The 14,320-nt window shown below is 37.8% G+C and overlaps 1 protein-coding gene across 6 annotated transcripts in view; it reads right to left on the bottom strand.

Moving 5' to 3' along the window:
• Nucleotides 1-14,320, bottom strand: part of CDIN1 (CDAN1 interacting nuclease 1) — a gene marked incomplete at both ends in the record, with an annotated part of 207,844 nt that overhangs the window by 81,666 nt on the left and 111,858 nt on the right. For 3 of the 6 annotated variants that reach the window (XM_084241352.1, XM_084241354.1, XM_084241355.1), the window contains 2 exons: nucleotides 6,885-6,990; nucleotides 7,592-7,657. In XM_084241352.1, coding sequence (XP_084097478.1) covers nucleotides 6,885-6,990; nucleotides 7,592-7,657 — 172 coding nt within the window. Of the gene's footprint in view, nucleotides 1-6,884; nucleotides 7,009-7,591; nucleotides 7,658-14,320 lie in introns of all 6 variants that reach the window. The other 3 variants (XM_084241356.1, XM_084241357.1, XM_084241353.1) reach the window with 2 other exon arrangements.

Genomic DNA, 14,320 nt, shown 5'->3' with positions numbered 1-14,320 from the left:
AAAAGATTTCACCGATTTATTTTAAAGTCTGTTTTCTTTCTCGTTAATCCTTTGATTTAACTTGAATAATTCAAGTCTCTCAACAACCATCTCTTTATTGCAATATCGTTTTAAAGACATAAGACAAAATTTCTATTCTTTATTCAATTTTATATTTAAAGTCCACATTGAAAACAGTTAACAATGGCAAAAAATATGAATTCTCTGTTGGGGAAAATTTTGGCTATTCACATGGTACTTAACAATTGTAAGAAATCATGCAAGTATGTGTGTATGCACGTGCACACACTCAACATTGTAAAAGTACCATATATGGAAGTTCCATTCTTTATCCCTTCCAAATATTTGGAGGTTACTCCAGCTTATAAGAGTATCAAGAATTTGTCTGGAACAGCAGGACATCAACATCTCACAACCATCAACACTATAAGAGATGGAAAGGCAAATTATGATATTTTACCTTTAGAGAAGTCCTCTGCAGTGAATTTGCTAATTATTAGTCAATCTGTCCCTTGTGGTTGCTGATGACTACTTGTTAGTACACAGCAGCAGTGCCTTCTGAAGCTGCTGTAATTGAAGGTTTGCAAGAGCATCTAGTGCTCAGGCATATACTCCAACTTAAGACAGATGTGATCAGCCTTGTTTTTAACAACTGAAATAACTGGAAATCTGTGATTTGGCTAATTGCAGGCTTCCTGGATGTATCTTAATACAGGAAAAACTGGCCATTTTCGAAAAAATACCTTCCTAACTCTTAACTGCTTGGCAGGCCCATTTTAAATGCCTCGCCTCTCAAGTTAGCACAGACCAGAGAAAGCAATCACTAAATCATTGAGCAAATAACAAATCTTTCAAAAATACTTGGAGGTAGGAACTAAAATCAAATCAATTTTTGTGGCAGAAGGTATTAGTTTAGCATTGCCTCTAGGAAAGCAGACTCTTTGGAGCCAAAGGTTCAAAAATTGGACAGATGGAACTCAGCTCTTAATCTTTTCAGTGATATGTAAATGTGACGAAGACCGTATTTCCTCTGGTGCTCATCTCCCCTTATATCCTAATACCAGCAGAAAAACTGACTTTGGGAGATTTATGTATTTGCTTCTTTCAATACTGTCCCTGTCCTTAAGAACAGTCAAAAGGAGTCGATGGCCTGGAACCAAATGTCATAGGATTCTGTTCTACCCACCACTGGTTTTGCCCCAACTCATGAAGTGGGAGAGGAACAGCTCAGCCACATTCCATGTACCATGGATCTCAGAATTTTCTCATTAAAGAGCCCTGAGTCCTCTCTGAAAGCCCACACAGATCTCTCTTTTGGGCTCATCTGTGTGGTAAGAGGGCAGACTACCAGATTGTGCACCTCTAGACTGAGAGATGGCCCAGGGCAGCGGCTTGCGGAATGTACATGAAGCTTGAGTATGCAGGTTGAGGTGAGCTTGACTCCTTTTAGGGTGTAGAGTGAATGGGAGGAGACGGGAGGTGGGTTATGCAGTAGGATCACCCGTTCTTACCTGCTACGAGCTACCTGTGGGTTACTAATATTTGTTGACTGTTGGACAGGGCTAGAATGCTTTACATTTATTACATAATGGATCTTCACAGCAATAGGGTGAAGAAAGTATGATCAGCCCCACTTTACTGAAGAGAAAATAAAGGCTCGTGAAGTTAAGTAAGTTGTTCCCAGTCATGGGATGAGGAGGTGGCATGGTCTGGATTCAAACCCAGGAACAGGATACATTCCTCCCATTATTTCTAGGGTCACCAAACTGGAAAGTCATGTTCAAACAGAACTTCACCTTATTCTTTCCAATCAATAAACTTCGATCTTCTCTGAAATAGAGCAGTATACACACAGAGAGCACTTTGGTTTTAAATAAAATCTACCGATGCCAAAATGCCAAAATGTGCCCAAACTGCAGATGGCAGGACTGAACTTGCAGTTGAGGTTTCCCATGCTCTTTGTCAGTAGTTGTTGGGGCGTGCAATGTGCTGTACAGCTGCAAATGGCACTTTGATTTTAGGGCCATTCAATGTTTTCATTCAAACTATGTTATGCCTAACCACGAAAAGTGAGCACTGGTTATCTGTTTTGGCTTCTTTTAAAAATCTCATAAATTGTATCCCAGTATGTAATTTGGCCTCAGATTGTAGATTTGGTCTCTTTCTTTACCTATCACCAGAGAACATGAAATATATTTAGCAATGTAGGTCGAATTGTCAAAGAACTCACTTTTTGACTAGAGAAGTAAAATGAGAAGGCTTTTAAAAATTTTTGATTGTATAGGGAATTAGTTTTTATGCAATTTGCATATATAATTCTATGTCTTGGGGTATAAATACATATATATGGTAATTACATATGCTTTCTATACAATTGTAAAGACAGCCTTATATAACTTAGGACTATATTATAGTTCAAATGATGCCTCTCAGAGGTATTCTTTATTTCCTTTAACTCCCCAGAAGTAGAGATTATAGGATTTTGAGAAGCTACTTAATCAAGGTTCATATCTGGCTTGGGAGACTACTTGCAGGAAAGGCAGCTTATGTTGTATACTCAGTACCTCTGACTTTAGGAAAGGTGACTGCATTGAATTTTTTTTTTTACTTTTAGTGTTAAGATAGAGAAAACTCCTGAAGCTTTGATTACAAAGGAATGAGGGACACACCACATATTGTAATAAGAAAAAGCAATATAAAAAGGTTAAGTTCTTTTAAAGGCTTGTATTCAAACAAGGAAGTTGGTATTTATGTAAATGTTTCCAACCACATTCTATTCATTCATTCAGATAGGGGTAAATATTATGAAGAAAAGCAAAGCCAAGTGGAGTGAGGCAGAGGAATAAGGAAGAGAGAAAACTTATGAGAGAGAAAGACAACAAGGAGAGATATTACTAAGGGTGGTGCCTTTTAAACTAGGTGGTCAGGGAAGGTCTCCCTGAAAAGTGAAATTTGAGCAGAGAGCTAAACATCCTGAGCAGTAAAGTATGTGGAAATCTACGTGAAGGAAATTATGAGTCGAAGAATATTAGCCAGAAGCAGAAATAAGTGGTGTCTATTTAAGGAAGATTGAAACAGTCCATGTGACTGAAGAATTGTGAGAGAGAGAACCTCAGGGGAAGGGACAGAGGTACGTGTGGAGAGGCACACCAGCCAGGCTCTGAACATCAGGGCAAAAAGTCTGATTTTATTTTGAATTTGATGGGAAGCCACTGAAGAGTTTTGAGGAAGCAAGTGACACAATTTGATTTGCATTTTTCCAAAAGTCTCTCTGACTGGGGTATGAAAAACTGACCTCATGAGTGCACAAGTTGATTTAAGGAGACTAATCTGGAAGCTATAGCGACAGAAATAATGAGAGCCATTTGGGCAACATGGTGATAAGTGACAGGAGTTGAGACTTGATGAAGACAGAGTTGAAAGGGCTTGCTTATGGTTAGTGATGGTTCTTAGATCTTTAGCCTGAGTGTCTAGACAAACTGTGGTATCATTAATTGAACATGGGTAGAAATGGGAGCTTAAGGAGCAAAAACATGAAGAGTTTAATTTTCAACATGTTAAATCTGAGATAACAATTTGATATCCAAGAGGAGATACTGAGGGGATGACTGTTTAGACAAACTTGTATTCCAGGGAAATACAGGGCTGAAGGTAAAAATCAGGAGATACCAGCATGGAAATAGTATATAAAGATCTCCAAGGGAACAGGCAGGGAGTGAATGGAGATAGAAAAGGGAGGGGTGGGGCCTCCCTGGTGACGCAGGCGGTTGAGCGCAGCATTTGTGAAGCTGTTCGCAGCCTCTGCAGTGCTGGTTCGATTCCCCACCAGCCACAGAGAAACACACATGGCGCAGCAGACCTCTCCTATCTCACCTGCTGCTCCCCTCAGCAGTGTATTTCGGTCCTTCTGCCTGTTCTGTTCCCCACTCTGTTTCTGGTGAATCCTCTCACCCTCCTGCATGTCTGGCCTGTACCAGGTTCTTGTATAAATGAAAAAAAAAAGAAAAGAAAAGGGAGGGGTGAAGTGAGTTCCAGGGAGAGTAAGGAGAGCCGGCAAAGGACACTGAGTATATGGCTACATCAGCAGGAAAAGCCGCAGAATAATGAACACATCTTGGAAACCAACAAAAGAAAATGTCTTATATAGAGGGTGTGAGCAACTTCATCAAAAGGTGTCGAAAGGTTGAATAAAAATACCAATTTATATCAAAAGAGAATTTTTACAGAAATATTAAACTAAAAATCAGGGGCTTTGTGGTTATTTGTGTGGAAAAATGGATTTATATATGGTCACGATTCAACAATCTCACTGTAGAAACCATGGTCATGGTTGAACCATAGTGAAATCCACGGTTTAATTTTCTATAATGTGATAATGTGGTGACATCTTTCATGTCCACTAGAGGCTAATCACACAAATAAAACAATTAGCACAAATGACAACCAACAGTCTCTTTAAAAGGCTACCTAGAGAAGGAATAGATGAGTTCTACCAACTCTGAAGAACTTTAGCACCTACTCTGTGAGCTGTGTTGAATCAAACTATGAAATGAATAGGATCCCATATTTGCATAATTGGGTTAGGTTGTCCCATCCAAAGGTCCCATCAGTGGTAAATTGGCATCATTATTATAACCAAAATTTTACATCCAAGTAAATGTCTCTATGTTCCATTTTAAAAAAATAATTTATTTGTTTTTGCATAAAAGAACTGGGTTATAGGCCAGGGGTGTGGGGGTGAGAGGATTTACTGGGACAGAGTAGGGAGCAGAACAAGAGGATCTACTGAAATACACTGCTAAGGGGAGCAGCCGGAGAGACAGGAGAGGTCTGCTGCATCATATGTGGGTTAGCTCCCTGGCCAGGGATCAAACTCAGGCTGTAGAGGTGATAGAGACTTAACCCCGAGGCCACCAGGGAGGCCCTATGTTCCACTTTGAATTTCAGTACTACTTGCACTTCTTGGTCTCTCTGCAGACATTTGTAATACCAGTGACTTTTATGTAATATTTATTTTCCCCTTGAGTGATCGGGAGTGTTCCAGACCAAGGCTGGTTTTCCCTTATCTCACAACACTCCCAAAATAAATTATGACCACTTAGTATATATTCAAAGAATATGTTTAGGGAAAGTAAATCAATAGTAGTGCACATGAAACATGATTAGGATAGAAAAATAGAATGAAACAAAATAATCTAAAATCCAATCCAGAGGAAACTGTATTAAGCTATCTGGCGCTCAGATCCCCTCAGGTCAGGTTAATAATCCACAGGTCTACAGTTCAGATGACTAGAACATTTAATCAACCACTAAACCAGTGAGTGCTACTCACATAGTAGGCACTAAAAAGGTCATTATTCTAGAATGGAGATACGCTTTCGGCATTCTAAAGTAAGCGCTATTATTTGGCATTCAATTTGTAATTGTGTCTCATAAAAGATTTGACCAGTATGGGAGGCAGGGGTTAGTTTCAATGCATAATGATTCAGTTTATCAGTTTTTAAAATCCTTTAGCCACCTAAACTTATACAATTTTCTTGTCATTGCTTTCCCTATACTATCAAAAATGATGCTTTCTTTACTATTTCAAACTCATCATAAAATTGCTAAAAATCTAAAATTCAATTTGCCACATTACTGCTAATTTGAATAATGGCTGAATAAAAGACATAGGAAACGCTGAAGCAGCATTGATTTCTAAAACATTTTGCACTTTCCTCCTCCATCCCTGTAAAGTAAAGCTCGAATGCTACGCACAATTACACAAGAAAATCAAGAAAGCCATTACATTCAGCATTTTGTCATGATCATTGTTACCATGGCAAAAAGTGGGCTTAGTTTAGCACAGCTGCTACGGGCGATGTCCGCTGGCCTTTTGTAAAGCTGAGTAACAATATAATGCCAAATTCAGTAGCCTGTCACAGTTTCTTTTTTCAGGATAAGACTACTGTCTGCAGATGCTACTGTCTCCTTCCTTAATGATGCGAGCCAGTGTCATCTTCTTACTCTATTCTCACCACTGGCCAGTGACCGAGGAACACAGTTAATCTAAGAAGGTTACCACTTGACCCTCCTCCTGTTCTAAGGGGAAACAAATGAGTGGTGTGATAAGAAAAAGTCCAAGTTGCAACAGTTGTACTGTAAATGATACTAGAGCTGGAAACAGCACAGGCTGGGAGTGCAAGTCTCTAATGCAAACCCTGCCTAACTAGCTAGGCATGTTATTTTCTTTAAGTATCAATCTAGTTATCTGTGAAATAAGAAAAAAGTAACTTCCTTGTGAGGATTAACAAAGATCATCTGCAGGCCCAAGCACAGGGTGGGGTGTAGGGGTACTCAATAATAGAGCATCCTTTCCCCTCCTCCAACACCACCTTTTTAATGAAACCACGGAGATTTCCATGCCTTCTGGAATTTGTGGATTGAAGTTGGTAGGTAAACTGTTTTCTACTGTTGGACAGTAAACTGTTTTGATCTTTCAAATCATTTGGATACTTTCCTCAGAGAGCTGAGGATGAAATAGTTTTTAAGGCCTGACAACAAGTACAAATTCCACAACAAAAGGATAAAAAGTCTGTGTCAATATCATAATATGTACCACATCTCAGCATTCAGGTTTTAAGTGACATCAATGTAATCCCTGGAAAATGGAAAACGGAGTCTATACTAATTTTGACCTTATGCTGAGAATTTTGGTTTTAAAAAATGAAGCAACATTATAAAAGCAGAAAAGTTTAAATTATCTGAAATGAATACATTAATCAAGTCTCCGTATTTACTAGAACAAAGGCTATGAGCAGTTTTACCAGCTAAACAAAATATTTTTTCTAATGAGATTTTAGCTGAGTATCGTTTATCTTAAGAGAAAAATAATGGGACCTTACCTATTCCAGTAGCTCCAGAACTGGTCATGCAGGTAGGCGCGGTGGCTACATTCATCACCAAATGAGGCTTTGCTTTCAATCCAGTGAATTATGTGCCCTTCTACAGCTAAGGGACAAAGCATTACTAATATAGAGCAAAGGGAAGGAAAGATGGAAAATTCTGAGCTCTATTCTGAACCCTCTATGCTTCACATTAATGAGCAAAGACTGAGCCCTTATTGTCATCTATGGATGTGATTATAAAACAAAACATTATATGTGTTTATTACAAGGAACACTTTTGCTACAATCACATCCCTTACAGCTTCATCATCATCTTAAAAATCCTTCCCCTGGTCTTAAGCCTGTCTGTCTAAGTTGACAAATACTATGAAAGCAAACCAAAAAGAGCCTGGTTTATCAGGAGAACCATAATTTAAAAATTCAGTATTTTAAGAGAAATGACTTAAAAATAACAACCAAAATGTCTTTAGCACACCAGTTTATTTCTCAAATATATGTAAAAGTTTTTAAGGCATAGATTTCATCTGAATGTATTATTTTCTGTTCAAATAACCTTGTCCAACTATCTCGTCCTTGTCTAGATGCAATATTATAAAACTAACCTACTCTGGTTACATTTTTAAATATTCATACATCATAAAAAGAGTTAAAAAACACATCCCTTTTCTCTACGGACAAATGTACAACAGAGTTTAGAGACTTACCAACTGGTACTTGTAAAATAAAGTCTGGGGTTTTGTCATAACCCTTTGCACGGAGCTGATCTTCATCTATAGGAAGAACAAATACTATTACTTATAACAGTATATCATTAACAAGACAGCAATATAATTGCTTTTCTTTCTTAAAAGTGTGCAAAAATTACTAAAGCAATCATACATATCTTTCTTATGTATGCAATGCTGTGTCAGAATAAATGAACTTTCTTAACAAACCTGAAGCAGAGATATAAAAATGCCTCTTTGTCCCTTCTGCATTTTTATGTCTTTATTATAAACATCATTAATTCAAGCTGTCATATGCTACCTTTCTTATAATTGAAAATACTCAAAATAATGAAATATACTTACTGGCTAAGAGAAAGGTTTTCACCACCATGAATACCACTAATGTTATCAGACAATATTGACAATTTACAGTATGGCATGAGCACACCGGCCTTTACAATTATAAAACAAATGCTTTCATTAAAGCAATTAAGAAAGTTTAGTTTCAATTAGTGAAACTATTCCTACACACAAGAACACAAGAAAGGGACAAAGACAATGACATCACCACCACGGAGAATTAATTACCCTGCTTAATTCTTTCAGTATGCTATTGTTTCTGGCATTTACCAGAGTCTTACAACTAACAATATGTAATTCTAGAAGCAAACAGGCTTTGAGATTTTTTTTCCCAAATCTGTTCGATTTCTCGATCCTCTGTAAATATCAATGATCCATTCAGAAGGAAAGGAGGCAGGAAAACAGAGAGCTTGACAAAGTTGGAAAAAAACTAGCTAGGTGCTTGGTTAAAAAACACGCTGTCCAATATTTTCTAAATGCTGTCCTTGACTTCTAATGGCATTACAATGTGATTTCTGAAATGAGGACTTCTCCATTAGATTTTGGAGTGACCTGGTCATTCAATTCCAGACATGGCATTCTGTCTTCACCCAACCTCAACTAATGGCCCAACCAAATAACAAGGAAGGCTGTGTGGTCTCTTAACACCTACTGGGCTGTTGACATTGTCATGCATCCCATTCGCCTTCCTGCATCACCTTTGATTAAAATTAATGGCCCATTCCCAGTGTTGGGTAGCTTATTTCCAATCCATTTGTCAGCCCAAGACAGTGGTTTCATGGCCAATGTTCAGAAACTCTGTTTTAGAACACTCTTGTGTACATCTTGAAAGGTCAGCATTTTAAAGGTAAATAACCTTTTAATGACAGGACACATATGTAAGCTAGATATTTAAGCTAAATTTTGTTAAAAGTCAAAATCCTTTTACTAGCCAGATTTTGAAGGATGCTAGAATTTAGAACAATCTCTCCTTCTTGGAATATAGCAAAATTTAACTGTTGAGATAAGGAAAAACAAATTAAGTAATTAAACAAGAGAATTTGGAAACTGGGCTGTGGACCAAGACGGAAAAAATTTCTAGCCTCTAGATGCACTCAGGTCACAATAAGAATATTTAATGCAAAATGCATTCATTAAAATCAACTCAAGCACCTTGAGCGGATGTTTTAGGTAGCTGATGAACAGTTTTAAAAGTTGGGTTGACATTAAAAAGAGAGATTAATATTTTATTAAAACTATCCTAGTTTGATCAACCTTTGCAGATGTGAAAATCTGTTTCAGAAAGAAAAATGATTATGTTTCTGACAGCGGCTCAAAACAAAATTTCAAAGGTCACCACACAATCCAAATGCACATGCTAAAAATCCCTGTAAAAGGCAGATGTTGCATTCTTATTCACTGCACCAAAATTACTGTCACAATACCTACAATTTAAATTTCATGACTTCCTTAACGTAAAAATGAAAAAACCCAAGCCCCAAACCCTAAATAGGAAACATAAGATGAGGCTAGGAGAACTTCTACCTTTCTGTGGAAAACTTCCCAGCACAACCATACCTTTTCTTCTCCTCATAGCTCTGAGAACACAGCTGATCCAATAGTGACTGGACTCAAAAAGGTAGCTTCATACCATCTGTGTCACCACCAGTGACATTACACTATTTTTTTTTTTAATAGTAAGAAGTTATTCCATTCATTTGAAACACTATGTTATATATTGGGCATATTCTCCCCTCTTCTGACTCTTTCATTGCCTTATGTTTCACTGAAACATTTCAACCATCACACTGTTCCCTAGATTTTCTAAGTAAGGAGGAAGGAACATCTTGGCAAAGTTAGAGGAAATGATAGTTCAAGAACAGGAAGTAGTGTTAATAAACAGGTGGCCTTGCTCACCTGGTCCAAGGAAAAGTTTCTATCACTGATCATCACTATCACTGGGAGATTTTTCAGGTCAGCCCTATCCATCTGGCCTGATTTCTTGGCCTTTGTGTTATGCTTATTTCCTGGTCTCTCGTTCTTGAAAGACTCCTTACCACTAGATTGCTTTTCAAACTATTGGTTATGGACTTAAAATTTAGTTGACCATTTGGGTGGTCAGGGTTCCCACTCTAAGATCTGAAGGTTATGGCTTAGTCATCAACCCACAATACTTCCCCTCTGCCTCCTTCTCTGTTTATTCCTTTGTCTTGTGATGGGCCTATCTGTCACACACTGGGCCTAAAGCCTCTGTTTTGAAGATAGGAAATGTTTCCTTTTCAATTTTTAAAACCTACCCCACATTCAGGGGCCCTCACTTACAGTTTGCTCAAAATGGATAATAACATAAAATATAAATGCACTTTATGAATATCCATGTCTACCACAAAGCCTACCTAGATAGACTTAGTAATTTTCATTCCTTATTTAACTCCCCATGAATCAACATGGTTCAGGGACAACAAACATGGCCCAAATATCGAGGTTTTTACTTGCTAACTTTCACAGGTATCTTTCATCCCTGCTCCCAGTTGCCTGGTCTGAGGTTCATCTTGAGCATAAAAGGGACTTCATCTCCTTTTTTCGATACTCACTGAAAGTTCTCCTACTTTTCTCTTGATCTGTGATATTTTGACTAACATTCAAGGATTTTTCCAGTCCTGAAAGTCTGGAGAGAATTCCTCAACAAAGGCAGGCTGGGCCTGGCATGGCTGTTGTAGGCAGCTCTGTGGTTATTTTCCTATTTCTTTTGGTGATCTATTCAGATGTTTTCTCTATCCTTCAGTTAATTTTACAATTTATATTTTCCTGGAGAATCATATATTTCATCCAGGTTCTTACAGCTCTTTGCACTTATTTTAGCCAAGAGGGTACTTTATGTTTCTTTGAAATTCTCAAGTAGAAATAAGTAACTTGCTGTTTTCCTCAAGAAAATATATGAGGGGCTTCCCTGATGGCACAGCACTGTGAAGCTATCTGCAGTCATTGTAGCATAAGATCGATCTCCAGCCAGGGAGCTACCCACATGGCATGGCAGACCTCTCCTGACTTGCCCGCTGCTCTCCTCAGCAGTGTATTTCTGTCAGTCTGCCTGTTCTGCTTCCCACTCTGTCTCTGGTGAATCTTCTCACCCCCTGCACCTCTGGCCTGTACCCTAGTTCTTGTATGCATAAATAAATAAATCTTCAAAAAAAATGATCAGGATTAAGAAAAAAGGGAAGAATAAAATTAGTTAGGAAGAGGAAAAGTAAGTAGTGATAATTATTTACAATAGCATTTTTAGGGTAACCTCCCCAAATGCTTGGGGATCAATATAAAATCAAGCTCCAAATCCTGTAGACCTATCTAATCAGTGAATATAGCAAAGATGAAGGTTCTTTTGGTTTAAGATATGTATTAAAAACACCAAATATATTAATGTCACAGTTCATATGTTCATTATCAGAATTAATAAATTCTTATTTCTTAGCAGACTTGTGAGTCTCTGGATCCACAAAATCTTAGCCTTTTGCTATTGTGTGCCTAATGAAACACAGTTATTTCTGAGTTTGCAAAGTGTTAGAGATTACTAATCTAACATTCCAATTTATACCTGATGAAGATCTAGAAACCTACATCTCTCAAATAGTTAAAGATTCAGGCTAGATTGCAGATCAACCAAGTTCTCATTTGTTCCACTAGATTATATTCCATTCTTAGTTATGCCAAGTATTGAAATTTGATCAAATGTGATATTTATGAAGTGAAGAAAAAAAATTCTTATTTTTCTCCCAAAAGATCACAGGAGAGGTGATAGCTATCTGCCAGATATTACTTAGGTGATGACACCTGCCTGAAGAGAAGATGAACTAGATTTCTAGGGTTCTTTCTCTTCAACTGAGTTAAAAAAAAAAAATCAACAAAATTGCACTCACAGATAAAACTGATGTTAAATTTTAAAAAACAACTTAGGTTTTTTGTCATTTATTTTTAAATTGTCAGGACTGCATTTAGAGGGCATTTTAAAAAAGAAATTACATATACATAAAGAACACTGTGAACATTTAATTTCTCTGGCCTTTTAATTATCCTCTCCTCTAAATGCCCAAAATATCCAAAGCAATTAAGTACTAATTACACAATTTCTTTTTTTAAAATAAAGGGCTGATTTTGAGTCAGAGAACAAAACACATCTGAAACTAGTTAACATATACTTAAGGATTACAGGAGGGCATGAGGACTACCAAGAAATTCAAGGTTTTCTTTTGTTTTGTTTCATTTAAGCATTAAATTTAAGAAATACAGTTATTTCAAGAGAAATAATATAAATTCCAGTGCACAACATCTGAAAATATAAAAAGTAACATTCTCACAAGATTTTTATCTATCCGTTTGTCAAATGTTTCTAAAATGCTAGGTTAAAATATACTGTATGGTAAAAACAATCTTTTAAAAACCTACTACATTTTAACTAAATTGGGGAAAGGCAAAAAGGAGATAGATAGATAGAAAGATAGATAGATAGATAGATAGATAGATAGATAGATAGATAGATAGATAATCTCCCTTTTGTGTATGCGCATGTATGAAAACTACATGTATCTTTTTAACTCTAGTAATTTGATTTTCTATGTTATTTTTCCAAAATGCTACCTCACTCAATACTAGAATCTACTGCCTTTGTCACCCACAATTTTATGTTCCTTAAAAGTAAGTTTCATAGCCCTTTCTACCCAATTAAAAAAGTTAGCAAATTTTCAGTTATAGACGTTATTATGATTTGCAAACCATATGCAAAGGTACACAGAACAGAAAGGCATTTAACAGGGAGACTGACAGTCCAGATAAATGAAATCTTTGAAGAATCTAAAATTTCATTACAGCCATTAGTTTCAACCTCTTTCCCCAAAGCCTCTTGTCAAAGCCACTAATAGGGAATACAACTGACTGCTCTGACCTTGTCCTTTGCGTATGTCTTTAGGGGACAATTCTAGTGAAAATTGAAGTGCCCTAAAGATAGGAAACAAATGGGAGGTCACAAAACCTGAACAGTGCACAGTGAGGCTGAGTAGTGCGGTCCATGCTGGCAGGTGGTCGTGGAGAAAGAGGACATGAATATCAACATTAAAGGTGAAACTCTTCTACATTTTACATCACAATATTATAAATTCTCTTGACTTAAAGCCACAAAAATGGGGAGACTAGCATTGCAGAATAAAAAGAATTCAGGGTAAGTTATTGGTAGGGCAGTAGCCAGTAGCCGTGATGCAAAGTCTGGGGCCAGATTCCTCTAAACAAACCAAGGGAATTGGATGGTCATTAGAATCCTTTCCAACTCCAAAATTTTGAGGGATTTTAAGGATAGTCTTTGTCTACCATAGCGTTTTTCACTGTAGTCACAGATATCAGACCCTCTGCAGAGCTACTAAGGAGCCAATTCAACAATAACAACAGTAATGTTAACAACTCTATCCCCCATGCCTTTTGGTTATGGGAGTCAAATTCCAACTTATAGCTAATTTTCTCTGGAGTTGAGGTATCTGATTGTTCTATCCTGTGTCCCATCCTGCTGGGCACTGTCAACAGATTCTCACAATATGATTTTGGTGGATGGTTAATAACCAGATTCCAGGGCGTCCCCAGTGGCACAGCGGTTAAGCACTGGGCTGCGAAGCTGCCTGCAGCCTCTGTAGCGTCGGTTTGATCCCGGCCACCAGCAAGGGACCCACATGGCACACAGACCTCTCCTGCTGCCCGCTGCTCCCCTCAGCAGTGTACTTCGTTAGTCTGCCTGTTCTGTTCCCCACTCTGGCTCTGGTGAATCCTCTCACCCTCCCACACTTCTGACTGTACCCAGTGCTTGTATAAATAAATAAATAAATCTTTAAAAAAAAACAACAAAGAGATTCCGAACCACTGGCCACAGGAATGGACACTTGACCTAGAAAAGCCAGTCAGAGTCCTTTCTGAGATTTATTGTGGGGCAAAAGAGAACCACTAATTTCACTCTAGGATTGCAAATTCTAAGGAATAAAGTAGCAACTGCCAAGGGCCATCTTTGTTGCCTGAGCATGAAGACAACATTAAAGAAAGCAGAACAAGATAGAGAGAAGTGATATTGATGACACTGCTTTATCTTCTGGACTTTAGACTCCCCAGGTACCTCTTTGAACTAGTGAATTCTTGTGTATGTGTGTGTGTCAGTACGCAAACACACACAATCTAGCTTAATTGGGTTTCTGTCATTCACAACCAAAATAGTTGTAACATATCATCATCAGGAGACCAGCAGACACAAGTTATATAGCAAAGCAATGGTGAGGGAGGGGCTGGGCTAGGAGCAGCAAGACTGCATATATGTGTCTGTTGTTCTTTGCTCAGAGCCCAGGGGGAAGCATGCACAAGCAT

Source organism: Talpa europaea, assembly GCF_964194135.1.
Source record: "Talpa europaea genome assembly, chromosome: 8".
Taxonomy (NCBI): Eukaryota; Metazoa; Chordata; class Mammalia; order Eulipotyphla; family Talpidae; genus Talpa; species Talpa europaea.
The sequence above is the reverse complement of the archived record's forward strand: the minus strand, read 5'-3'. Positions and strand labels throughout refer to the sequence as shown.